The following is a 27,217-nucleotide window of genomic DNA, read 5'->3' as shown; positions in this document are numbered from 1 at the left end:
TATATGAAATACAAATAATGATTATTACATTAGCTATATTACTGACTATACAGTACAATACAGCTTCCCTGTAACTCTTGGAATTAAGATTTCTCTACCCAGAAGCATTATATCTTAAAGAATAATAGGAGTGTTGGAAGAAGCTACTTTTTACATAGATGTGTGATTCAGCAAAAGCCTATAGGTTATTAGATACTCAATAGTCTGTCTTAATAAATAGATGTAAAGACAGCAGATTATATTGTCTTTTGGAATCCAGGCTGCTTGTTAGTGATTTTAAAACTTAAGAAAATGTGTTTTCTTTCTATGTTTCTACTTATATTGTTAAGCATTTATGGCAAGACTAAATACTTAGACATCTGAATGGAACATTAATCATAAAAATGAATAACTTTTATATAGGCTGAGATGGTTTAAAGCAAAATCATACAGTAGCTTAGTATTTCACCTTCAGTGGAAGAACTCTAACTGCTACATGTAAGGCATAATGATTTCTTTTTAACTTGTTTATAAAGTGAAATATGCCAAAGAAGAAAAATTTATAAACTTTGACTTTAGAGAACCAAAAATCTCCTCCTTAGCTTCCTTCACTGAGGAACTTAGCAAATTCTTTGTGAAACCCAATGCCTCTTTCAAACCCTTGGTCCTTGCATGCTTTTCTCTCATCTGTAAGTGGGGATACAGTTGTGTTTTTTTGGTTTGTTTGTTTCTTTCTTATTTTGGTTTTGCTTGCATTTACAACTCTGAGGACTTTTGCTTTCTTTTTATCTTTTGATTGTTAAGTCTAGCTAAAGGTCTTAATGAAACAATTGCAAACTTTGATAATTTTGATTTATCCTTTGTAATGTTTTCAGGGCGTTTTTTGTTGTTGTTTTGACAGTATATACATGTTTGAGCCATTTAAATCACTTATGAAGGCAGGTTCATGGCCCAGGACATGCTGGTCTTATAGAAGTCATAGATTATCAAACAGTAAAAAGTTGACTTTCAGGACAGAATCCTGTGATGGTTCTACTCTGGGTCATTAGCCGTATTTTAACATGGAAAATGAATAGGAAATGTGTGAAATTTAATGGTCTGTAAGTTACTGCTGTGAGAAAAAGAGAAAATATATTCTATAAAGGAACTTGCACAAAGAGTCTTTGGACACGTTGCATTCTGTTCTATTGTCACTGAGTTCTGTGAATTGCTGCCCCCCTGAAGTCAGCCTGCTTCCTGTGTTCTTCACACCAGCAAAAAGAAGCCAGAGTGTACAGTACTTTTAAGAAGGAGCTTTCCAGATAAGAAATGCTGTACTACTATTCCCTTGTAGCCTTAGTATTGATTATGCCTAGAGCAAAATTGGGATGAGCCTGTCAGCATGAAACAATTAGACAAAGAGAAACACAGACGAAAATACAAGGTCAAGTATCTACTCCATCCTGTGGCAATATGTTTGTTTATTCTTTATAAACCCCACATAGATGTCTGTATAATGAAGTGTTTTTAACTGGCATTTAAATTTTTAAATGTTTTTTCCGTTTTTTGCATGAAGCCTAGAGTTTATACTCAGGAAAGCAGTCCTGGGTCAATTTTTTACCTTTCTTGAGTTCCTGAGTGCTCATAGTAGGCTGAGTTTCTTCTAAGAAGACTACAGAGTATGAATTGCTTAAAATTCTCACTGATAGAATTGTTGTGATTTTTCAGTTTAACCCTATATCACTGTGACACTCACTGGCTTACTAATAGACTGAAACAAAAGCCATTTGTCTTGTTCTGTCACTGAACAGTGAGTAACAGAAAAGATGCGGGTGGAATTTGATGAGCATGGGGCCTAGAACTGCATTTGTAACAGCAGAGTCTGTCTGCTCCGAGTTGACTATTAGTTAGCAGTAGCTTTGTATTCTGCTTTAAACCTGCTTGGAATGGGCTTCTGGTGTTGGCGAAAGACTCAGAGGGTAACAGATTTTGTGGTAACTTTGAATTTCATAACAGGCATGCGGAATTCTTCTAAAAGGGAAAATACACGAAGCCCACCACTGCCAGAATATATTTTTTCTTATTTAGTCAGAGGGCAGGGAAGGAAGAAGAAGGTATTGGCCCCCTGCCTACTTGTATCGTGGTCAGATACCTCAGGGTGAAGCTGCCAGTAGGCATCTCCTACCATTTATTCTTCAGCCTTTCAATAGTCAGCCCTTCACGTGCCTACTGGCCATCTGTATGACTTCTTTAGAGAAATGACCTTTTAGTGAACAAAAATGTACATTGTTGTATTTCCTTTATTTTGAAAACTAACGTTTACAAAATGTTGTGACAAATCACACCTTAGCTTTTAAGTTTGAAGTATTTAAAAGGTTTAATAAGATATGCTGTTCACTTAAGAGCTTGAAGGGGCATTAAAGAGTCATTTAGTAAGTAGTCATGAAGAACCTCTTTGGGGCACACAGTCTAATTGGAACTTGGGATACAAAGATAATTATTGGTGGATTCACAGTACATAGGGAAGATGGACAGTATACAGTTAGAATATTTTCTGATACGTGCTATGATGCAAAGAAGCCTACAGTGTTGTAAAGGCCCAGAAAGCAATGGCTAAGTCATAATAGGATACCTGGAATAGGTGATCCATGAGCTGTTGCTGAACAAGTCCAAGTTAGACAAACATCTTTGAAATTAACTTGTAGAGTCTTATTGCCCGTTTCTATTACAAATGAAGTGCTACTTTTTATATATGACACTTATGTGATCCTTTTTGAGTGCTACTGTTGGGCAAAAGGTGGGAATAAATAAATTTTTGGAGATACTGGGGTTTTTTATGTGGCGAATCATAGGTTCATTAACAGTACCTTTCTACTTTAGATTTAATTTTCTTGTTGGGAAGTAAAAGAAAGCGACTGATACTTCATCACAATTATAGCTACTCTCTGATAACTGTAATTGGGATGATGGGCCATGATTTGCTGGGTTTAGTGGGAAAGGTTTACTTCAAAATTACTAAAGTAAACAACTATGTGAGCTCCATCACTGGAAGTCTTGAGACTTAACCCTATTCCTTTGTCATTTCAGCAGCCTGGGGTTCTACCCTACTGGTGACACTTTTTGAGCTTTTCATAATAGATAGTACAGTGGATATCTTGGCAAGTTTTTAGAGTAGTTGATATACTGAAATTGGGCATTCTAAAGTCAGTTTACTTCAAATGGGTTAGATGTGGTTACACATTCAGTGGAATCAGGCAGATAGTTAAGAAGTGGGATCATTTCTACATATCAGGCTTCTGGTGTATTGATTGGACTTTTGGAGACCATATGTCTTACCATTCTAGTTTATGAACATTGTTGTGGTAGTGGATGACATCTGCATTTAAGAGAATTTGTGTATTTCTTTTCTCGATCTAAAGAAAACCAACATACAAAGAAATATGTAACCTGAATTTGTCATATCACAAACAGCATTAAAGATAAATAAGGACAAATTAACCATCCTGAAATGTCTTATAGTTATCATCAACGGAAATTTTCAGTGAATCACAATTAGATTTGGAATTCATAAAAGGAATTCCTCAAGAGAACCTGTGCCTCCCTTGTTTTGCCTCCTAGTAACCTTACACAGTTGCTGGGGTTTGACATTTGTTTTGTTGCCTCATTGAATTAATACACAAATGTATTAGATGTATGTGCCCACCATCCTAGAAACAATAAACTCTTCTCCAATATTTTCATGTGTTTTCCAGACTAATTGAGGAAACATTGTGGAGTCCAGGGACAGGGTTTAGGTTAGATTACAGTAAAATCTTATTAAATGAAATCCTATTAATTTAGTGTTCAGGGTAATTTTATATAGACTGAGTTAACATAAGCTGATGTTGATGCTATTGTTTTTAGGCAGTTTGAGCTTGCTCATTTGCATTAGTACAATGAATGTGCCAGTTTAAAATGATCAAATTAGCTATTCATTAAGACCCATCAGCAGGGACTGGTACTTGGCAACACTTGGCTAATTAGTTTGTTAGAGTATATACGTGACAGTAATCGAATTTTATTTCCTTAACATTTTTCTCTAATCCTGTCTTGTCTACCTTCATTGTTTCTAGTAGTCTGAGTTATTAGTGATAATTATACTGGTGGCATTTTATGGTACTTATGTGTATTTAGTTGTCAAATTGTATTCAAGCTTTAACGGTGCAACTTGATCTGCATTAAGTGGAATTATCATGGAATTATCATTTAGCTTGAAATACTGTAGATATCTTGCTTTTATTAGGTCCCATTTTATTTATCAAGCATTTTCAAGCCATTGATTTAATCATTCAACATGTATATATTACATACACTCCACATGGCAAGTTCAGGTGATATTAAGATGAAAGGACATGGTCTTTGTTTCCAGGAATCATAGATCTTAGTCTGTTGCCAGAGGTATTAAAAATAACTTTTTAGTACAAGATGCTGATTGCCATTGTGTAGGTATATAAATGTCTCTGGAACATATAGGAAGAGGTTCGCGGGTTTCCCTGATGAAGGGGACTGGAAAGGCATTCTAGCAGGAAGGGAGAGCATATGCAAAGACACAGATCTGTGACAGGCGACAGTGGGGTAACAAGACTGCGAGTATTAACTGTACCATATTAAACTAGGACATACATGGTGAGGAAAATTGATCCTGGAGTGGATACTGGACAGTTACTTGGAAAGAAGATCCTGAAGAGCCTTGCAGTCAAGCCGAAGATGAGAATTTATCTAAAGTATTGAGATAATGAGACATAGAGGAGATAAAGTTATATAACAGAATGTTAGAATTTTCGGTAGAGACCTTAAGATACCAAAATGAGTTTTAATACAGAATACCCTCTAGAATTTGAAGAGTAGTAGGAATAAACCTCAAGGCTGGAGTACTATTACAATGTGTAACCTGTTACTCACATCAAAGGTCTAGAAGTTAGGAAGTGAAAGGTTAGGTGAAGATGAGGGGGAGGATTCTTCGAGAAAGCTGCTGGAGCCTGCTGAGTCCTACAAGGGCCAGCCCTTTATTTCAAGCCTGGTGACAGAGATTGCAATGAAACTCCATGCCCCCCATCCAGCTTGATGTGGGCCCCTTGCAGCTGGGGTGGGCAGACATAGGCAACGAGTTGATGATTACCCCCCAACCCAAATCTAATGGGAGATGGTGGGCTGGCTCGCTGCTGTGATAATGAAGACAAAAGAAAGAGTACCACGTGCAGGAATTGACTTGTGTGCCTAGAGTTTATTCAAAGCAAAAGATATGTTAGTGTTTCCTATGGATGAAAATGTGGGCAGCAGGGACAAGGGAAGTATAGTGAAATTGTCTCAGCTCATTTTAAAGTCTGCTTGAGGGGCATATGGACTTCCCTGGTGGTTTAGCGGTAAAAGAATTCACCTGCAATTCAGAAGCCACAGGAGACGCAGGTTCGATCCCTGGGTTGGGAAGATCCCTTGGAGGAGGGCATGACAATCCACTCCAGTGTTCTTGCCTGGAGAATCCCATGAATATAAGAGCCTGATAGGCTACAGTTATAGGGTGGCAAAGAGTCGGACATGACTGAAGCAACTTAGCACTCATGGGACATACAGACCTCTGCTCAAAGAAGCAGAATTCCTAGATGGAGTGGAACAGTCAAACCGCAAGAGAGCTTCTCACCTGCATCAAAAGTCTAAACAGAACTTAATCTTACAGGTTTGGGCTGCTTGCCATAGAGTAGTAGGAGAATCTTTTTGAGCAGGGGAGGTGTAATGACATTCCTAACCTTGTAGCAAAGGAGTGCTGATGCTACTTGCTCCTCAGAGGAGGCTGCCCAGATTCAGAGATGGGACTGGGAAGCCAAGAATATTAGCCTCAATTAAAGGTAGTAAAGTTAAGGGAACTCCTAAGAATTCCTCCAACTGTCACTATAGCCCTTTGCTGCAGAGATTCTGAATTTAAGCTTCCCAATCTCATCAGCAAGGCAGTAAGAAATGTGTGGACATTCTTAGATTTAGGCTTCTGTGGGCATTGAATGATGCTGGACCATTTATTATTGTAGAGATTGCCAGATGGTTGTTTCATTTCACACCTTTTCCTGTGGTTTCCGATTTTAAATTTTTTGTGCTTTGCTGAGGTTTACAATAGAGTCCCAAAATTCACTTTATCTGAAGCTTTTCTCGGTAATGCCATATTGTCTTTATAATTAACAGTGCATTGTTGAAATGTTGTGAGACATAAAAGTAATTGCAATAACCAGTTATGCTCATTCTATCCCTTTTAATGTTTTTTGTTTTGTTTTGTTTTTTGAGATATTAGTAGAATTTCATTTGGTCCACGTAGAAAGGAGAAGCCTTATACACATTTCTGTTTCCTGGTGAATTCTTAGTACCTGACTTAAAGTGCTTACTGAGCAATTTGATGAGTTCTTAATTAGTTTTTGAAACTGGGAAAGGGTTCAGGTGATGGTCTGCAAGATTGCTGAAGAAAGTCAGGAATCTTTTTTAAAATAGTAGAAAAATGAAGAATCATGCATGTATATATTAGGTCATCTTAAATCAAACCCTAGCTGAAGCTGTAATGACACATGCTGTTCATGAAAGACTTAATATAGTCCTTCTAATCAGATGAATTGTCTTGTTGTGCAAAAACTGTTATTACACTGTGTGGGAAACCAACCATGCTGCAGGGGGAAAAATTAAATCGCCTGACTGAGAGGTCACTTGTGAATAGTAACACAAGATCTATTACTGTTATTAGAGACTCTGGGGGACATTCACCCTTTTATGGCCTTTCAACTGCTGGAATGAAATATTTTAGTGGTAAACGACACCCTTCTGGGAGATCCTCCTAAAGATTCATTTTTTGGTGTTTGTAAAAAAAAAAAAAAAAAAAAGGTTGGGAGGGAGGTGGAGGGGCCTCAGGGGGTAAAAATCACATTGCTCCTTTCAGATCACTTTAAAAATTTACTTATTTTGATTTGGTGTGATGACAGTTGCTTTTAAATGTTCCTTATTACACCATTCTTAATCTAAGTCTATTAGTCCCACACTTTATCTTTTGTAACATGTCATGCACATTCTGTAATATTTTCCATAGGGAAATTCATGATAGCATACAAGCTCAGAGACTAGGATGTATGTGGTTTATGTCAAAATCTGGATTAAACACTTTAAAATACATAAAATGAAAAGTCTGTGGGGTTATTTTGTTTATCTTTTTAAAAGTCTTTGTATACAAAACAGATTATGTGAGTATATATTTTAGCTCTGTGTGGCAACCATACTGAGCAGTAATTTTAGGAAATATTTTTAGAAGTGAATGAATAGCTATTGATCTGAGGTGAAGCTTTATAACACAGTTATTAAATTGGGAACCAGAGTACCTTTCCAATAGATTGCATTCATTATAATCTGTCAATCCATTTGTTATAGTTTAGTACCACTCTGGAATCTTCTGCCTTTTTGCTGTTTTGCTATATGGTTGCGAATAGTTTTTGTGAGGATGAGAAAGAAATAAGACTAACTATCAAGAGCTTTGCAAATAATTTGGGTAGAGTTTTTGTTAATTTTGAAGTCAAAGAACTGAATTTTTTCTTCCCGTTATTTGACTGCAGTGTCATCTTTTCTTCTTCTGAAGCTTCGTTTATTGCCCCAAAGATATGGAACTGTTAGAGTCTGTGAATAGGCATATAAATTCTGTTGGATTTTTCAGTGCCTGCTTTTGTTACAGATATTTTGTTGGGTTCATTAAAACATGGTCTGTTGAAATGGGGGTTGGTAAGAAGGAATAGAGGGAAGAGACTACATTGTCAGTAAGAATAATACATAGATACATGAGCTTTACCTGAAAATAAAAATAATTTTGTAAAATGGGAGATAGAAATGCTTTTTCAGGTTGCTAATGAGAGGCTTGACCTAGCTGCTGCTGCTGCTGCTGCAGCATCTTGGGGGATGATGAGAGATGCAAAATGCACTGTTGCTAGGCAACTCTCATGGCTGCCTTTGGAGCAGGTTCATATGTGCTAAGAGCTAATGAATCCTCATGTCTGCTCTTTGAAACTGTTCAAAAGCCAGTGTAGACATACCCAGACATTTAACATTTACAAGTACCTGAACCATTTTTGCCATGCCATTCAACCATTAAAAATTAGTTGACCATTTAGTGGGCATTGAATATTGCTTATTTTTTCAAGGTGGATCAAGATTTCTGCCCTAATAAGTACATTTTCAAAAAGGAGCTCAGTAAGGATGAATGTTTTGATAGATGCTAGTTAAATTATTCTATATGAAGGCTCTTTTAAATTTGAATGCTTCCCCCACCCCTAGCAACAAAGTGATAAATTTGTTGGTACTGGCCTCTTTAAGCCCATAGAAAATTTTTAATTAACATTGTCTTCTTGCCTTGCTCAGCCCAAAGCCATTGTTTCTGAAGATGATAGGAATCTGGAATCCAGAATTAATTTTGTAGGTGACTTGTCTAAAACTCCCTGTCACCCTACCAGAAAATTCCCGAACAGTAGTCATAAGACAAGCGAAAGAACATGAATTAACACCTGATAATGGATCAGATAATGAATCTAAGTATTTGTAAGATCCCATCCAATCTCTAACAATACCTGCCTCTCAGAAGTGTTATAATAGTTATGAGTTATGAAAGAACATTGTGATGTGCCATATAAATTCTGTGTTTTACAGTGAATTTCAAGGGATTGTCTGAATTTGTAAGAATTTTGTGTTAACAGATAATTAGCTATTATTCAGGCTTATTAATATTTTGATGTAGGATATTGATAATCATAGTGAGATTTCTAGCCTTTAACCATTTATATTTTGACTGAATTAAACCTGTGTTTCTCTTAATGTCATAGCTCCTAGAATCATGTGATAGAAAGCAGTCAATAAATATTTATTCCTTAAAGTTTTGTTGAACCTCTTGTATTGTTTTGTTTCTTATAATATTGGAGATTCATTATAAACCTGGATATACTTGTGTTCTCTAATCTCTAAAATGAGAATAATAGAAGAACCTACTTCATTAACTTCTTCAGGTGAGTTAAATGAGATAATCCACTATATAATACCTGATTTATAATCAGTGCTCAACAGAAGTTATATGTGATTAAAGTTGTGGTTGATTTTTATAGCTTCTTTTTTTTTTAATTTAATTTTTTTTTCATTTATTTTTACTAGTTGGAGGCTAATTACGTTACAATATTGTAGTGGGTTTTGTCATACATTGACATGAATCAGCCATGGATTTACATGTATTCCCCATCCCGATCCCCCCTCCCACCTCCCTCTCTACCCGATCCCTCTGGGTCTTCCCAGTGCACCAGGCCGGAGCACTTGTCTCATGCATCCCACCTGGGCTGGTGATCTGTTTCACTATAGATAATATACATGTTTCTTTATTTTACAATTATTTATCTGCTACCTTATGTTCTAGGTACAGTGCTAGGTTATTTAGCAAGATAGACATGTTCCTTGCATATCTGAGACTTATTGTCATTCTTTATTCCCCTAGTACATGAAAAGAGGGATGTTAACTGTTTTAAGTGTTCCTGTGTGTGCACGTATGTGTGTGTGTGTTTTAAACTGCGTTTAGATGCATACAGAAAATAGAGAATAGTGTTGCTCAATAGAGGTATATGAGCCACATATACAGATTTAAATTTTCTAGTAGCCACATTTTTTAAAAAGTGAAAATAAATAGGTGAAATTAAGTTAAAATATTTTTTATTTACCTTCATATATCTGAAATATTATTTCAGTATATGATCAACATAAAATGAAATATTTTATTCATATACATCTTTGGTATGAAACTTTCCAAATCTGGTGTGTATTTTACCCTTCAGCACATCTCAATTCACACTCACTAGCTTTAAGGGCTCCTTAGCCACATGTGGTTAGCAGCTACCATGTTGAATAATACACATGTACAGTGAAAAAAAAATCCTAGTGTTCATTTCTTTGATATAAGTGTAGCAAGGATTTAGAATACTCTTCTTATTGGTTTTACTTGGCTAAAATAGCCTCACAGTCTCTGCAGTAAAATAGAAACCTGAAATGGTTAAGAACAATCATTCTTAAAATGGGCTTTTCAGAGAGGTACTAAGAAGGTGATGAAGTGTCAGGCAGATCTTTTTGGGGTGAAAGTAGTCAGTTTCAAACAGTATGTTAATTTTTCTTCCTCCTTAGGTCAGTCTTGAGTTTAATTCAGCTCTTATTTACTGAATATTTGCTGTATGTGTGGTCTTGGTTAAATTCAAAAAGAATAGGAACAGAGTTGTTACCTATAAGGCGTTCACAGACTACCATAGGCAGCAGTCTTGAGAATGAGTAATTGTTACCCAAAGTATACTGAAATAAATGTATTTACAAAGCCAAAGTGACAGACAGGGCTTAGGGTATTCTTTGCCTAGAAAGGGGCAAACAGTTACTCTATTATCCTTTTAGGCATTTTTCATGGTTGTGCATGTGTGCTAAGTCGCTTCAGTCATGTCTGATTCTTTGTGACCCCATGGACTGCAGCCCGCCAGGCTCCTCTGTCCATGGGATTCTCCAGGCACGAGTACTGGAGAGGATTGCCATGCCCTCCTCCAGGGGATCTTCCTGACTCCAGAGATTTTGTCTCTTGCATTGGCAGGTGGGTTCTTTACCACTAGTGCCAGCTGGGAAGCCCCTATTTTTCGTGGTTAGTACATGAGTATTTGAACTATCATTTTGAAAACGGTTGAACACATACGAGCTTCAGTAAGCCAGAAGGACTAGATTGTCTTGAAAACTAAGTTGAGCAAGAAAGCAGGGGAGAAGCATAATCAGATTTTGTTCCCAGATGGGATCCATCTTCTTTGGGCAGAAAGTCTGCAGTCTGTCTCATTCTTCCACTGAGCGTTTGCTGGGTTCTAATGCTCCTGTGTCTACTTCCTACTCTTCTACTTACTGGTCCTATAGCTTCTGGTCATTTAATGCAAATTCAGTCCCATCACATACTGAAAGACTGCTGAAAAGAAATATAGGAAAACAACATTACTATTTTAATTACATTTATTAATATAAATAAAAATATTTTCCTGGAGTAATATTCTTGTAATATATAATTGCAGGATGTGTCCGAACAATATGGTAGTATGTCCAAGTAGTCATAAACAAATACATTTGTCTTAAGGCACTTTCTTCCCTCAGAACCCCCTATAATATATTCGCATATATGAACACAAAGCCATTGCGTTATACTATATATTCCTTTGTGGTTTGTGTGTTTCTCTCATTAATACAGTATAGTCACCTTTCTGTGCTGGTTTGTACAGATCTAATATATGGTGTTTGAAGGTTACTGATGTTCTACAGGGTATCGACAGTTTAATGTACGTCATTGTTTCTGTACTGATAGATATTTAAGTTGTTCCTGTTTTGTTGTTGTTGTTGTTGTTGTTGCTGCTGCCATTACAGATAATGTGGTAGCAAACATCTGAGGAATTCTTCGGCATTTCAGCCTTTTATGATAGCACTGTTCAAACACAGAAGTTTCTGCAGTGATGGAATTGTTCTGTAATCTGTGTTTCCAATATGCTAGTCACTAGCCACTTGTGACTTTTGTGCACTTGAAATTTGGCTAATGTGACTAAAACACTAGAGTTTTAATCTTATTTAATTTTCATTAATTTCAAATGTAAGTAGCTGTATGTGGAAAGTGGCTACTGCATTGGGCAGCCCAGTGCTAGAATTTCTCCTTTCCTCGGAAAAAAGCATGCATGCATGCTAAGTTGCTTCAGTCATGTCCGACCCTTTACAACCCCATGGACTGTAGCCCGCCAGGCTCCACTGTCCATGGGATTCTCCAGGCAAGAACACTGGAGTGGGTTGCCGTGCCCTTCTCCAGGGGATCTTCCTGACCCAGGAATTGAACCTGTGTCTCTTACATCTGTTGCGTTGGCAGTTGGATTCAACCACTAATGCCACCTGAGAAGCCCATACTATTTAGTATTTTGCAATTTATCAAAGTTTGAATAGTTGTTTTCTTGTTCTTATATCTTCATTTCTGTCTATAGAAATTATTTTCTATGCTTTTAACCCTCAAAGTTGAGTTTGCCTTATTTAGTCAGTAATGATGGAAATTTTAATTGTGAGTTCCTTGAATAAACTATAGACTACTTGAGAGCAGGGTCTGTCTTTTCTCAGCTCTGTTGTTAAAGCTTGACATAGCACCCAGTGTGCAGTTGTCCCTCAAATGTTTTTGACTGTTAGGTATATAACTCATGGGAGAGTTTACTGTTGTTATTGATTGAGAAATACTCTAGAAGTTGCTCTTTTAAAAAATGCCACATAACATTTGTGTTTTCTTCATTGCTAGTTTCTTTTAAGGCAAAATATGGAATGCTTCTGGGTCAGGAGTCTCCAAGACTATGCTCTGTTTTGTTGATCTGCTTTAAGGACTCACAGGACCCATTATCTAGTTCCAAATGCAACTATGATTTATTACAGCTAAAGGGTAAAAGCAGAATCAGCAAAGGAAAAGGTTCATTGGGTGAAGTCCAGAGGAAACTGGGCACAAGTTTCCAAAAATCCTCTCCTAGTGGAGTCGCACAGAATGCACTTAATTCCTCCAGCATGGAGTCATGACAGCACGTGTGGAGTGCTGTCTGATATGGAAGAGCATTAGAGATTCTGTCCAAGGGTTTTATTGGGGGCTGGTCAGCTCAGGCACGAGCTTCCCTGCTGGCTCAGCTGGTTAAGAATCCACTTACAGTGCGAGAGACCTGGGTTCAATCCCTGGGTTGGGAAGATCCCCTGGAGAAGGGAATGGCTACCCACTCCAGTATTCTGGTCTGGAGGATTCTGTGGACTGTGTAGTCCATGGGGTCGCAAAGAGTTGGGCACTACTGGGGGACTTGGACTCACTCACTCAGCTTAGGCGCATCATTAGCATTGCACAGTGTCTGTACAGTTTAGGGACATTTGTATCAATAAAGAATGGTAGGAACCTTCCCCAAATCCACTTTCTGAGACTACCCAAAGCCTAACTTTGCAAGGTGGCTTTTTAAGGATGACATTCTCAAGCCTGCTATGTTAACTTTTCTGCACAGATATTTGCTTAAATTTGGATTAATTGAAGCTATATTTTATATTTTAAATAGTAGGTCCTGGCAATTTCTTCTATTATTCTTCTTTTTAATATTTGAATATATAAATATATATACCTTAAACAACTTCTCAGTAGATGGCTATCATTCTCTTATTGAGCACCTCTGGTTACAGAAAACTTACTGCCTTCTAAGGCATCCCACTCTATTCTCTAAAAATTTCTCTTAAAACTTCTTTTCCATATTAAACTCAAATATGCCTTTCAATATGAACCTTGGAATTACATGAAAAACCTAGTTTGTCTTTTATATGTTAGCCCTTTAAATACTCATAGGTAACTATTGCCTGTCTTCAATTCTTCTATAGTACAGGAAAACAGAGTTTTCTGTTTCTCTTCGTCCTTTTTCCTTTGTGGTTATAACAACAAATTCTATTTATAGTATTTTTTTCTGACATATGTTTTCCATATTGTATGGTGTTTTAATAATATGAAAGTTTTTTTTTGTTGTTGTTTTGCTTTTTTCTTTTAAGCTGATTTATTCTGACATAATGTTGTATGTATATTGAGGGGAAATCTTGTCTCCTACATTTTATTGAATTTCTGATTTTTTTAAATTCATTTATGTGATGAGACTCCTAGATTAGGAAATTTTTAATGTTTTATTTTTTTTAATTTCAAGCATAATAAAAAATTGATGGATAGTATAATAAACCTGATTAATTCATCCCTTAGCCTCAGCAATTATCATTCCCTAGCTGGTCTGTATTTTCTGTACCCTCCACTCTCCAGTCCCCAACTCAGAAATGTTACTTTGAAGTAAATCTCTGATTAGAGCTAAGCTTCTTAAATAAAATTTGGAATTTTTTTCTTTAGAAACATTATGTCATCACCTTTCACTCCCCCATAATTGTGTGAGAATGTCTGTCTCACTGTATCTTTACATTATGTTTTAGAATTTGAAAATATTTCAAACTTCAGCATGTGAGGAAACTATCTTGTTTTCATTTTCAATTTTGAAAATTAGCAGTGAGATTTAAAGTTTTTTTCACTGCTTTTGTTTTTCCCTTTGAATTTTAAATATATATGCTTTGTCCATTTTGGAGGGTGTGGATTCTGTATTTACTTAAGAGTCTTTGCATTCTTTATTTAAAGTATCAAATCTTTGATTGAAAATTGTATGTGTCTGTGTTTTCTTTTTTGTAACTATTAGTGAGTACTTTACTGTATGGCAGAGATTGGGTTAGTTTGGGTGTAGAGTTCTGCATTTGGAACCATTTTTCTTCAAAATCTTGTTCGTTTTCTTCCCTTAGTTCTATAGCTTGCAGTGTTGCTATGAAGAAATCCAAAGTTATTCTGATTCCTGAAATCCTGAGTGTATGTTTATGTGAACCTAATGTTGGTTTTTATTTTTCCTCTCTGGAAGCTTTTAGAATCTTCCCTTTGCTCTGGTACCCTGTAATTTCAATGAAGATGTGTTTTGGTGTGAATCTTTTTTCATCTGTTGAACTGGTAATTGATGGCTTTTTTTAATGTGGAAATCAAGGCCCTTGAATTTTGGGGAATTTTCTTTGTTATTTTGTCATTAATTTCTTTCCCTCTATGATTTGCTCATTCTTTCTAGAACTTCTCTTACTTGGGCCCCAAATTCTGTACTGGCCTTATATTTTTCTTTTCTTTTCTTTCCCTGTTTTCTCCTCTCTACATTTTTACTTCACTTTTAAGGTGATTTCCTTAATGTTATCTTTCACCTTTTTTTGTTGTGCTTAACATGTATTTAAATTCAAATGCTCTTAATGTTTTCTAAATGTTCCTCTGGAATTGTAGCCTCATAGTGAGATTTTTTTCCCTAGGGAGCATGTAAATGTTCACTTAAACTTTCTTCTAGATTCTCTTATTACTTTTCTTTGATATTTAATTCCTAAATCCATTTGGAATTTTTTTTCTTATATAGTAGTGTGTTAGGATTTCTCTTCCCCATTAACTAATCAGTTTTTCTAAAAACCATTCATGGATTAATCATTATCATCTCTCTTTTTTTTTTTCTATTGGTTTGCCCTATTTCTATCATGGATGTCACTGTCAGTGTCTTCTTACTAACATTCATCTTTCTAGTCTTATATTTTTCCCTGGTGCAGAAGATTATCCTGATGCAGGCAGGATAGGAGTTTACTAAATCCGTTTTGTGTCATTCCTTAATGACACCCTGTCTACTCCAAGCAATTGAATGTCTTCTTATTCATTGTTGTAAGACATTTATATCAGTCCTTTTTTATGTTTCTGACTTATTTCATTAATTTTACTTCATCCTGGGTGTGAATCTTTTTGGTTAATATAGCTTTCTCGTCAGGTCATTTGTTTACCATTATTCATGTAAACCCTTGTTTAATGTTCAGGCTTTCATTTGAGACTGAATTGCAGTCTTATACAATTTATGGTATAAAATACCACTTATTTATACTTCAAAAGTCTTTTGTCAGCAAAAAAGGAAAGTGAAGATTTGGAGTCGTACTTTATGTTCAGCCTATTTGTATTGTCCATTTAATCTTTTTTTGCTTCAAATGTACTATGAATTGGCTCACATTTACCATTGTCAGTCTTGCATAGTTTTTATTCCAATAAATTGATCTGACTGTCATAGCTTTGGGATACTTGAACAATTTACTATTTTAATAAATTCAAAAGCATCGACTCTCTCTAGTTGTATTACATAGTTGCTTACCTCGCTGAGCTGTATTTAATTATATCTGATTCTTGGAGGGCATTCAAACTCCTCCTTTCAGCTCTCCAATGTAAGACTCATTGCCAGTGACAGACACAGTAGTAGAAATTGACTGTACTGAATTGAAAGGAAAAATAAACACACTATACTTTACTTAGGGGACATTGGCTTTTAACTTTTGTTCTACCAGTCAGACTACGAAAGATTTAGATCTTACCATGATAGAAATGTATTAGGGCTTCCCTGATAGCTCAGTTGGTAAAGAATCCGCCTGTAATGCAGGAGACCTGGGTTTGATCCCTGGGCTGGGAAGATCCCCTGGAGAAGGGAAAGGCTACCCACTCCAGTATTCTGGCCTGGATAATTCCATGGTACAGTCCATGGGGTCACAAAGAGTCAGACCAGACTGAGCGACTTTCACTTTCACATTTTCATGATAGGAATGTAAAACAAACTTTTGTTTAGGAAGGAAATTTTATGCTTACAAGAATTTAGTCATTATAGTTGTTATTTAGATCAAGTTTTAAAAATACTAGCAATTGAAAAAAGCTGTGGTTTTACTCCTTTGTCCCACTGGTATTTATATCTAATAGTGTGATGATTACTTTCTGTCAACAATTAAGTTTTCCTATACCATTTTCTAAATATATAAATTGTCAGACTCTGAGAGAGAAATTCAGAAGACCAAGGAGACTAACTTAGAAATTAAGTTTAGGTAGAGAAAGATCATGGTTATTTTCTTCCAGGTATTTCACACTCTTCCAGTGATATGGTACTTGAGTTGATCCATTCTAGTTTTTGGTGTTTACTCGTTTATTCTTTACTCTGAGCTCCTATGTTGATGAACTTATTTTTCTGTGTACAGGGAACTCTTAGCTCAGATTCTAAAGATGTTCTGATAATATTGATATCCTGGTAACACTTAACCTAAGAGGTAAATTTTTATGATTCAGAGTTGTTTGGTCAGAGTACTGTCTCTAGGTACTTTTCTTTGCAAGTGGTAGGCTTTTAATAATTGTGTGCCAAATAAAACATCTGCAGCACTATTACAAGATCTATCTTGCATATAGAATTTGAGCAGATGAAGAAATTAGGAGTGGTTTTTGCATTCTGAAAGCACTTATAATATGCTGGGACCTGAGATGCAAAGGCAATGAAGATGTCACCCCTATTTTTGGTAAGCCAAGCTGGCAAGTACGTGGGCTCTTCACAGTTAAATTGCTTTGCTCTGGTCCTGACTGCAGTATGTACTACTCTGTTATTAATACCTTGGGCAAATTATTTGGCCTTTATGAACTTCAGTTTTATCATTTGAAACATGATAATCATGATTTCTATAAAGTGCTAAGGAGAGCATTTGTAGTCACTGTTCAATAGATGTTAGCTATTACTATCAGAGGAGTCATTATGAATCATATGCTCAAGCTGAATTGGGATAAAACTAGAGTGAATATCAAACAGAAAGAAGATTGCCTAGTGGAGGCAATCTTTCTTCCCTTGACCTTATTTATCTCTCAAAGGTTAAAGTTCAAGACCCTAAGCCACTTATTTAGTTATAACATTATGATATAATACGAACCACAGAAGAAAAAAAAATTACACTGTTTAGATTTCTTTGATGTTGCTGTATTTCTTCAGATTCTTATAAAAAAAAAGAAATGATTAGCTTTTCAGCACGTCCATCAGTGACCTGCTTTCTACTGTATTACTGAAATAATAAGTAATATTGTGAGTAGACATGTCAAATAATTGAGGAAGATGGAATTAACTGATGTTCAAAAACACTTTAGTACATTATGCTCCTTTTTTGTAAAATAAATCACTGAAAAAAGCTCTTTCACGGTTAAAATTATTTAAGAATTCTTCTATGCTTCTGTTTGTATGTACCATCCTAGCATGTTCACTCTTTGTTTTATAAAATTTCACATTTTGCCAAATCACTATGCAGTACACCTGAAACTCACACATGTACACTAAATCAAGTGCACATCAATACAAATTTTAATTCATGTTTTCTCTTTTCATTTCTAACAACACATAATGTTACCACTGTTTTATAAATGGCAAATACCTTTGTATACATAAAATTACTTCCATTTTTTCACAGGACAGTCTTGTGTGAAGATATTTCAGCAATTATCTGAGGGAGTTTATAAAATATGATCTAGGAATTCACTTTATATTTCAGGTCTAGTTTTATAAAACATAAGTCAGAAAAGTTAAAGAAAACCAGATGCCACTTTGGATATTTACCTCTTACTTCTATATGATGAACATGCCTTGAATTTTTTTTTCACTGGTATCTTAATTTTTTAATATTTATTTATAACTATCTCTTTATACTGTTAAAGTATGAGCTCTCTCATATTTTTTTTTTAGCCTCGTTTTAGAGGCTAGTTATAGACATTAATTCTATCTCTCATCTGGAAACCAAAATGAATAATAACAAAGCCCTCAATATTTCTCAATTTAAAAGTGGATAGCACTACTCATGATTTTCATTATAGGACTCTGAAAGATTATGCTGCTTTCTGCGTAACTTGTACAGTGTTGCCCACGTGGATATTTTTTGTGGAATCCAGAGTAAAATTTTTCTACTCTGTTCTTTATATGATTGACTCCAGGGAGATGCTGAGTTTTGTCTCTCCTGCTTTTTTCTTGTATGTTTAGTCCAATTATAGGAAGAAGACTTAACATGATAACTCTTTATCCTGTTATATAGAGCCTGGAATCTTCTGTTGTTTTCATTTCTCCCAGGATAGAAAGGAGTAAACTGAGATCTGAACTTCCATCCTCATTCTGTCACTAATGTTGTAATTCCCTCCATTTCTCACCTCTATCATCTATCTGTAAAATAAAGTCGTTTACCTAAATGAACTCAACAAGACTCTTCTGACTCTTAAAAAACAATCCCATGGTTCTTTTAAAAATTGTAGTGAAAAGCAGATAACATGAAATATATGTTCTTATCAAAATGAAGGTATACTGTATACAGTTTTTCGTCTTGCAAGGCTATATTTCTATACCCACTGAGAGAGTCCCCATTTCTTCCTTCTCCCAGCTTTTGATAACCACATTCAACTTTCTTTTTCTAAGACTGACTAGTTTAGATGCCTCATACGATAGAACCGTGTGATATTTGTCCCTGTGACTGGCTTGTTTCACATAGCAGAATGTCCTCAAGATTTATCCATATCCATATTGTAGTATATGACAAGATTTCCTTGTGTATGTATATTCCACATTTTCTTTATCTGTCCATCCATTGATAGTATTTAGGTTATTTCCATCTCTTGGCTATTGTGAGTAATGCTGCAGTGAACATGGGGGTGCTTAATATCTCTCTGAGATCCTGGTTTCAGTTTCTTTGAAATATTTGATTTGAAACATTTTTAATTGCCCATGTGTATTTTATTATAGAAACCAACAGTGCCAGATGAAACAAGTCAAACAATTAAAGTTTCTTGACATTCCATAAAATATTACAGAAGTTTGTGTTTCAATCAAAAGACTATTGTTTTAGAATAAGTAGCTAATGCACCTGAGCAGTTAATTTGTGTGTGTGTGTGTGTGTGTGTGTGTGTGTGTGTGAATAAATTTTAAAAGAGTCTACTGCCTGTACTGATATTCCCAGAAGTGGGATTGCTGGATCATATGTTAGTTTCTAATTTTTTGAGGAACCTCCATATTGTTTTTCATAGTCACTGCACAGTTTTACTTTTTATATCGCCCAAGGGTTGCAGTTTTTCTCCATCCTTGCCAACAGCTGTTATTTTTTTTAGCTTATTGATAATGGCCATTCTAACAGTTGTCAGGTGATATCTCATCATGGTTTTGATTTGCATTTCCCTGATGATTAGTGATAGTAAGCATCTTTTCATATGTCTGTGGCCATTTGTATTTCTTCTTTGGAAAATGTCTGTTCAAGTATTTTGTTCATTTTTAAATTGGGTTACTTGTTTGTTTTTTGTTATTGATGTTTAAATAGTTTATCTGTTGATTCTGTTTTTATGGCAGCATAATAGTCTATCATAGGGGTATACTACATTTTATTTATCGCTTCATCAGTTGATGAATTGTTTCCACTGTTTGGCTATTGTGAATTATACTGCTGTGAACGTTCACATGTAAGTTTTTGTATGGATATATGTTTTAATTTTGCTCGGGTAAATACCTATGATTACATTTACTAAATCATATGGTAATTCTATTTAGCCAATTGAGAAACTGACGGACTGTTTTCCTAAGCGGCTGCACCATTTAACTTTCCCACTGGCAGTGTATGAAGGTCCTGATTTCTCCACATCCTTGTCAGTATTTGCTATGATCTGTCTTTTTTTTTTTTTTTTCCATTTATTTGTATTAGTTGGAGGCTAATTACTTTACAATATTGTAGTGGTTTTTGCCATACGTTGACATGCATCAGCCATGGATTTACATGTATTCCCCATCCCGATCCCACCTCCCTATGATCTGTCTTTTCAAGTCATCCTATTTGGTATGAGGTGGCATATTATTTGGTTTTGATTTGCATTTATGTCATGGTTAATGCTGGTTGAGTATTTGTTCCTGTCTTTATTGGTCATTTGTCTGTCTTCTTTGGAGAAATATCTATTCAGATCCATTGCTCTTTTAAAATTGGATTATTTGTCCTTTATTATGGGGGGTTCTTTTTTTTTTATGGGGGGTTCTTGATATATTTATATTCTGGATATAGAAGCCCCTCATTAGATGTATGATTTGCAGATATTTTCTTCCTTTCCATGGGTTCTTTTTATTTTCATTTTCCTTATAGTGTCTTAAAAAAACTTTTTTTTGTTGGCATATGGTTGCTTTACAATGTTGAGTTCATTACTGCTACACTACAGAGTGAATCAGCTATATGTAAACATACATCCCCTCTTTTTTGGATTTCCTTCCCATTTATGTCACCATAAAGCACTGAGTGGAATCCCTGTGCTTATACAATAGATTCTCATTAATTATCTATTTTATACATAATAGTGTATATATGTCAATCCCAATCTCTCAATTCATCTCACCTCTTCTCTTCTTGCCCCTCCGTCTCCCCCATCTCCTCCCCCTCAACTATCCATATGTCCATATTCTGTGTCTATATCTGTTTCTGCTTTGCAAATAAGTTCACTGTATCATTTTCTAGATTCCGCATATAAGTGATATTATGTGATATATGTTTTTCTCTTTCTGACTTAACTTCACTCTGTAAGACAGTCACTAGGTCCATCTACATGTTTGTGAATTCCACAATTTCATTCCTTTTATAATGTCTTTTGAAGGACAAATATTTTTTATTTGATGAAATATATTTTATTTTGTTGCTCATGCTTTTGGTGTCATATCTAAGAAGACTTTGCCTAACTCAAGGTCAGAAAGATCTACTGTATTTTCATTAAGAGTTTTACAAATTTTGTTCTTACATTTTTAGCCTAAACTCTATTTTGAGTTAACTTTTGCTAAAAAATTATTAATGTGGTATGAGGAAGGGGTCCAAATTAATTCTTTTGTAGGTAGAAATATAGTTTTCAAAATCAGACACCATTTTTCAAAGAGACTCTTCTTTCTTCATGTTTTCTTGGTCTGTCTAAAATCAATTAAGGTAAATGACAAGCTTTATTTCTAGATACTGAATTCTATCTCATTGATCTATATTTACATTCTTATTCAAGTACCATAGTATTTTGATTGCTGTAGGACAATTTTGTATTTGAGAAAGCTGAATGTTCAAGCTTCATTCCTTTTCAAGATTGTTTCGGCTCTTCAGGATCACTTGTTTTCATATGAATTTTAGGATTAATTTCTCAATTTTGGCAAAGAGCCTAGCTGGAATTTTGATAGGGTTTGTATTGAATCTGTGGATGTATTTGGGAAATATTGCCATCTTAATAATAAAAAGCATCCAATCAAAACATGATTTGCTTTTCTTATTTTATTGTAGTATGCATAGGGATTGAAATATGAACCTGCAAGGAAATTTTTGTTTATTAATTCCCATAAAGTACAATTGATTTTAATTATTTTGTTTTGGAATAACATCACTGAATATTTCATTATGTTGCTCATTAGAATTGTAAGCTGCTTCTTTTTTTTTTTTTTTTCAAGAATTGTAAGCTGCTTTAGGGCAGATCATAACTATTTTTTACTACAGAGAATTAATGTTGTGATTTTAGCACCAAAAACGCTAGAGTATTTAAACATGTGTAAATGGATAGAACAAGAGCTCACAGGGAATTTAAAAATAAATAGGATATTAGTGATGCTGTGAATTTATCATTAACAACAAATGGCTAACTGGCATTTTTTTGTCTTTTAATTTGTATATATTCATAGTATTTCTTTGGAGAAAAATGAAATAATAATTGCTTTATAGATTGATTTCTTTTAAAAGGCATAATTTATATGTTCTTTAAAATCATTTTAGGTACCGAATCTGATTCCAGTTTTGATGTTCAAATTAGGAAGACCACTGGCACCTGTGTTATACAATGATATCTTGTATACTTTACCTACACTTGGTGTTCACAAGGTTTGTATATTGACCAGTTTACTTGGGAGCAGAAAGAAAATGAGGCCTGAAGAATACATTGAGTTTTGTTTGTTATCATGTGAAATCCTGACCCTTTAATTTTGCTGCGATCACTACTTCCTTTTTTGGGCCAAAAATATTCGTTAAAATAATTAAGAATTAGTTTTTAAAATAATCTTTTCATCATGTTTTCCCACTGGCTATATTGTCTGACATAGGATCTTTATGTACCCAGAATTGCTAACTAGCTCCTCCCAAAGGTATCTCTGACCTCTGAGAAGATAGGTAATACTGTAGTAAGCTTCCATTTCAGTCTTTATTTTATAATAAGAGGTTTTAAAGTTTTTTTGTTATCATTGGGATTTTATCCACATTTGCATTTATGAAACCAAAGTTTCTTCAATGTTTTGTAGGTATGCATAGGACAGATTCTACGAGTAATTCAACTTCTTGGAACCACTCCACAACTAAAAGCTGTCACTTTGCGCTTGTTGACATCTTTGTGGGAAAAACAGGTAGGCTCAGATACACACTTGTGTGGATATTAAGCATGTCCCTTTCACTGAAGAAAATGAATTTTGTCATTATGCATGACAGTGCTTTGATATAGTGATATTAGTGAGTGGCATAAATGATTGCATTGAGAAATTTTAATTTAGTGTTGTACTTTTGATCTATGAAGCTGTCAGTTTTGATTGACTCTCAGAGAGAAATTGAGAATAGAAAATCATCTTGTTTCCTTAATTTTGAAATCTGTTTTTCCATTTTTGCGAAAAAGTAATAGAAATTTAAGTGATTAGAGCCTTTGTAATTAAAGTGAGATTTTGCCACTTTTTTCTAGTTTTATGAAATGAATAGTACATAGATCTGCAAGAAAATCTCTAGCAATCATAACAGCATTCTTCTTTGCTGATTAGAAGAAATACATTCTAATTTGCAATGCAAATGTAAGATTTAGAGGTGAAAATGTTTCATAGAAGGAGATAATGATTATTCAACTCAAGTTGTACAATTACCTTTTTTGTGAAACTGCCTTCTTAGGATCGTGTCTATCCTGAGCTGCAGCGTTTCATGGCCATGTCCGATGTGCCCTCCCTGTCTGTGGGCAAGGAAGTCCAATGGGAGAAACTAATTGCTAAAGCAGCATCGATCAGGGATATATGTAAGCAAAGGTAAGACACGCTTGACCCTTGGGAATGTATATCATGATACATATTTTTGCATTTATATATATATATACAAAAATGCATGATATATTTTTGCATTTATTTTGCATGATATATATATTTGTATTTAATCTTTTTATTGCGAACAAGACACTAGGAAAGATAGGCAGAAGATATTTGAGTAAGAATAAATGAATATTAAGCACAAGTTGTCTGATTGTAAGATTTAGTAACATCAGACAGTGACTTTGAGTAGTAGGCATGTCTTTTCAGGTCTAGTCGTATATCTCGGTTTAGCAGATATTTATATCCTTTTCTGGATAATAATTTAATGTTGTAATAAAACATAAGATGTTATGTTTTGTATTTTTCTGTATGTCAATTCCTGAAACCTAAGCAGAGGGTTATAGGTCAAATTGTTCTTTCCTATAGTCTCCTTATGTGATGCTTGATTTTTTTTTTTTGATCTATGAATAATAAATGCTGGAGAGGATATGGAGAAAAGGGAATTCTCTTGCCCTATGGCTGGATATTTAAATTGACATAGCCACTGTGGAGAACCGTATAGGGATTCCTTAAAAACCTATGCTTGATTTTTATAAGATGTTTTAATAGAGAAGGCCTTATTTGTGACTCATTGAATGGAATTAATTGTTAGGAAATATTACAGGGAAGGAAATGACCTTGAATCCTTGTATATGCTCTGGGGTTTGGAAAGACTTGAAGATATTAGGGAGATGCTGCTGCTCTTCTAAGTTATGGGTTAATAGCTAGGCAAGAGTTCCTAAGTTTGAAATAACACTAAGCAGAGCTCCACCTCATCAGAGTTCTATTTTCTTGAATTAGGTCAAAATCTTTAGCAAGCAAAGAGATTTAATACATTTGAAATAGGTTGTAATCTTGCAGTTTCATGTTGATTGAGCCACTGCACTGTAGAATTCTTAGAGCATCATCCTCACTTTTGTCAATGATGACACTGCAAATGGTACTTCCTGAAGCTTTACAATGAATGAGTTGGCCTGTATGCTGATAATACAGTGATTCCTGTGTAAAATCTCAGATCAGACTGTATTTAAGCCTTAGCAGTTTTGCCCCTTTTCTAAGCTCCAACCTTTTGGCAACACAAAAAATCACTTGGTCTAAAAGTTATACACATGTATCCCAAGACCTCAGAGTTTAGATTCTCTTGAGGTATTGGCATGGAAAAAATTAAGAGATGAAAAAAAAAAAAAAAAAATTAAGAGATGAAAGCTGACGTTTTAGTTTTACATATTTAAAGCTGACACTCAGGAGAGGTTAAATATCAGACGAGATCAGAGTCTGTCAAAAAATTATTTAGTACACCTGTCAGTTACCACCTCAAGATCCTATCAAAATTTTCCATTTTTGCTAAATGATTTCCGTGGGTGGATTTCATAGAATTCAATCAGGCAATTTTTTAATTGATATTTTGTTAAGTAGAGAGAAATATATCACTGAGGGGTTACAAGGAATGCAGATCTGAGCATTTCTTTATGAAGTTAAAAGCATTCTGTAGATAGCACAATATATGTGCAATAGAGGAATGAGAGGAAGAAAAGTCAGTGAATCTAGCACAGTTCCTGACATGAGATAAATGCTCAGTCAGTTATAGTTCATATTATTATTATTAACTTTATTATCATACATTGCCATCATCAAGACAGGCATAACCATCTAAGTTTGTAACACTACTGTAATCAGTCATCTTCTGATTTCATAACCCCTGGCTTTACTGATGATCTCAATAAGGTAAGTCATTTCTTTTCACTATTACTATACACTTGAGTTTTGTTGATTCAGACAATAGGGTTTTTTTCCTTCACATTCTTCTTTTTTTTGGCTCTCCCACGCAGCATGTGGGACACTAGTTCCCCAATCAGGGATCAAACTCATGCCCTTGCAGTGAAAACACAGAATACAGACTGTAGGTTTTGTGATTCGGGGAGAATAAAATTTGTTAATAAGTGTCTTCTTTTTTGGGTAATAATATGAAAAATGAGCCTGAAGTTATAGCAGAAATGATGAAGTTGCACATCTTTGGGAAAAAAGCATATGGTTTTATTTGTTGAGGGTCCATGTTTAACAGGCATGAGGGTAAAGAAAAGCATTAATGTTTTTCATTCAGGCAAAAGACCTTGGAGTAGTACTATAGCTCTTTGACTTTAATCTTGTGTCTAAATGTCATTTCTTATAGGCCATATCAGCATGGTGCAGATATGTTGGCAGCTATTTCCCAGGTGTTGAATGAGTGCACTAAGCCTGACCAAGCTACTCCAGCAGCCTTGGTGTTACAAGGTCTTCATGCACTCTGCCAAGCTGAGGTAGGCTTTTTTGAATTGTTTTTGAACTGTTTTGTATAATTTGGAAGAAAATAATTTACAAGGCATTATACTTAAAAGGATATAAGACAAATTTTAGTAACTGAAAGTCAGACTGTTTATTTCCAGCGGTCTTTCTTTGTTCAGTAGGTGAAGCAAGATTGTCTACAAATTCTCTGTAAAGGGGAGTCTTGAAACATGTAGATATTCTCTAGAGGCTAAAGAAAACCATGCTTTAGGTTCTTCTTCATTGTTATTTATTCTTGATAATACCAAAGGAAGAATAATGCTCTTAGAAGAAATCTTGAGTATATTTGCTTCTTGGTTCTGTGATTAGAGAGCTTTAGAAGCAGAGGAGGTGAGGAAATTGACATGGTATCTCAGTTTTATAGATAGTAAAAACTTTTGTTGGCTTGAAGATTGGCAAAAGATTCTTCCTTTCCTGGTGATCATATTGGGTAGGATGGATTAATGTTAGAGCTGAGCCTCTAAATCATCTTCTGAACTTTAGACTGCTTCCAAAAGTATAGCCCAGCAAGGGGAATCTTTAATGTTTTAGAGAAATGTAGTAATTACATCAAAGGTCATTCACTGCCCAAACAAAATTTTTTAATATTTTTATGCAGTCTTATAAGTAGCTTTATTATTATTTTTAATGGAAGTTAATTTACGATATATTAGTTTCAGGTGTACAGCAGGGTAATTCAATACTTGTATAGATTACATTCCCTTTAAGTTATTAAAAAAAATAATGGCTAAATTTCCCTGTGCTATACAATATATTCCTGTTGCTTATTTATTTTGTGTGTAGTATTTTGTATCTCTTATTCCCATCCCCTTACCTTCCCTTATTCCCCCTCCTTCTCCCCACTGAACCACTTATTTATTCTCTTTATTTGTGAGTCCGTTTCTAATTTCTTATATACATTTGTTTGTTTTATCTTGTAGTTTCCCCGTATAATTGATAACATAGTGTATTTATCTTTCTGTGTCTGACTTATTTTACTAGGCATAACAATCTCTAAGTTCATATACATTGCTGCAGATTACAGAATTTCATTCTCTTTTATGGCTGAGTATAGCTGACTGTGGTTCAGATCATGAGCTCCTCATTGCCAAATTCAGACTTAACTTGAAGTAGGGAAAACCACTAAACCATTCAGTTCAGTTTAGTTCAAACCCTCAGTCGTATCCGACTCTTTGCGACCCCATGAACTGCAGCACACCAGACCTCCCAGTCCACCACCAACTCCCAGAGCCCACTCAAACCCATGTCCATTGAGTCAGTGATGCCATCCAACCATATCATCCTCTGTCGTCACCTTTTCCTCCCACCCTCAATCTTTCCCAGCATCAGGGTCTTTTCAAATGAGTCAGCTCTTCGCATCAGGTGGCCATTCAAGT

The 27,217-nt window shown here is 35.1% G+C and overlaps 1 protein-coding gene across 5 annotated transcripts in view; it reads left to right on the top strand.

Moving 5' to 3' along the window:
- The window catches only part of FOCAD (focadhesin), a 292,503-nt gene that overhangs the window by 113,845 nt on the left and 151,441 nt on the right, over positions 1-27,217 (top strand). For all 5 annotated transcript variants that reach the window (XM_065908204.1, XM_065908205.1, XM_065908203.1 and 2 more), the window contains 4 exons: positions 22,204-22,308; positions 22,722-22,823; positions 23,350-23,480; positions 25,690-25,816. In XM_065908204.1, coding sequence (XP_065764276.1) covers positions 22,204-22,308; positions 22,722-22,823; positions 23,350-23,480; positions 25,690-25,816 — 465 coding nt within the window. The remainder of the gene's footprint in view (positions 1-22,203; positions 22,309-22,721; positions 22,824-23,349; positions 23,481-25,689; positions 25,817-27,217) is intronic.

The sequence above is a fragment of the Muntiacus reevesi genome, chromosome 17 (genome assembly GCF_963930625.1).
Source record: "Muntiacus reevesi chromosome 17, mMunRee1.1, whole genome shotgun sequence".
NCBI classification, from domain to species: domain Eukaryota; kingdom Metazoa; phylum Chordata; class Mammalia; order Artiodactyla; family Cervidae; genus Muntiacus; species Muntiacus reevesi.
This window is presented reverse-complemented; position numbering and strand designations above follow the sequence as displayed.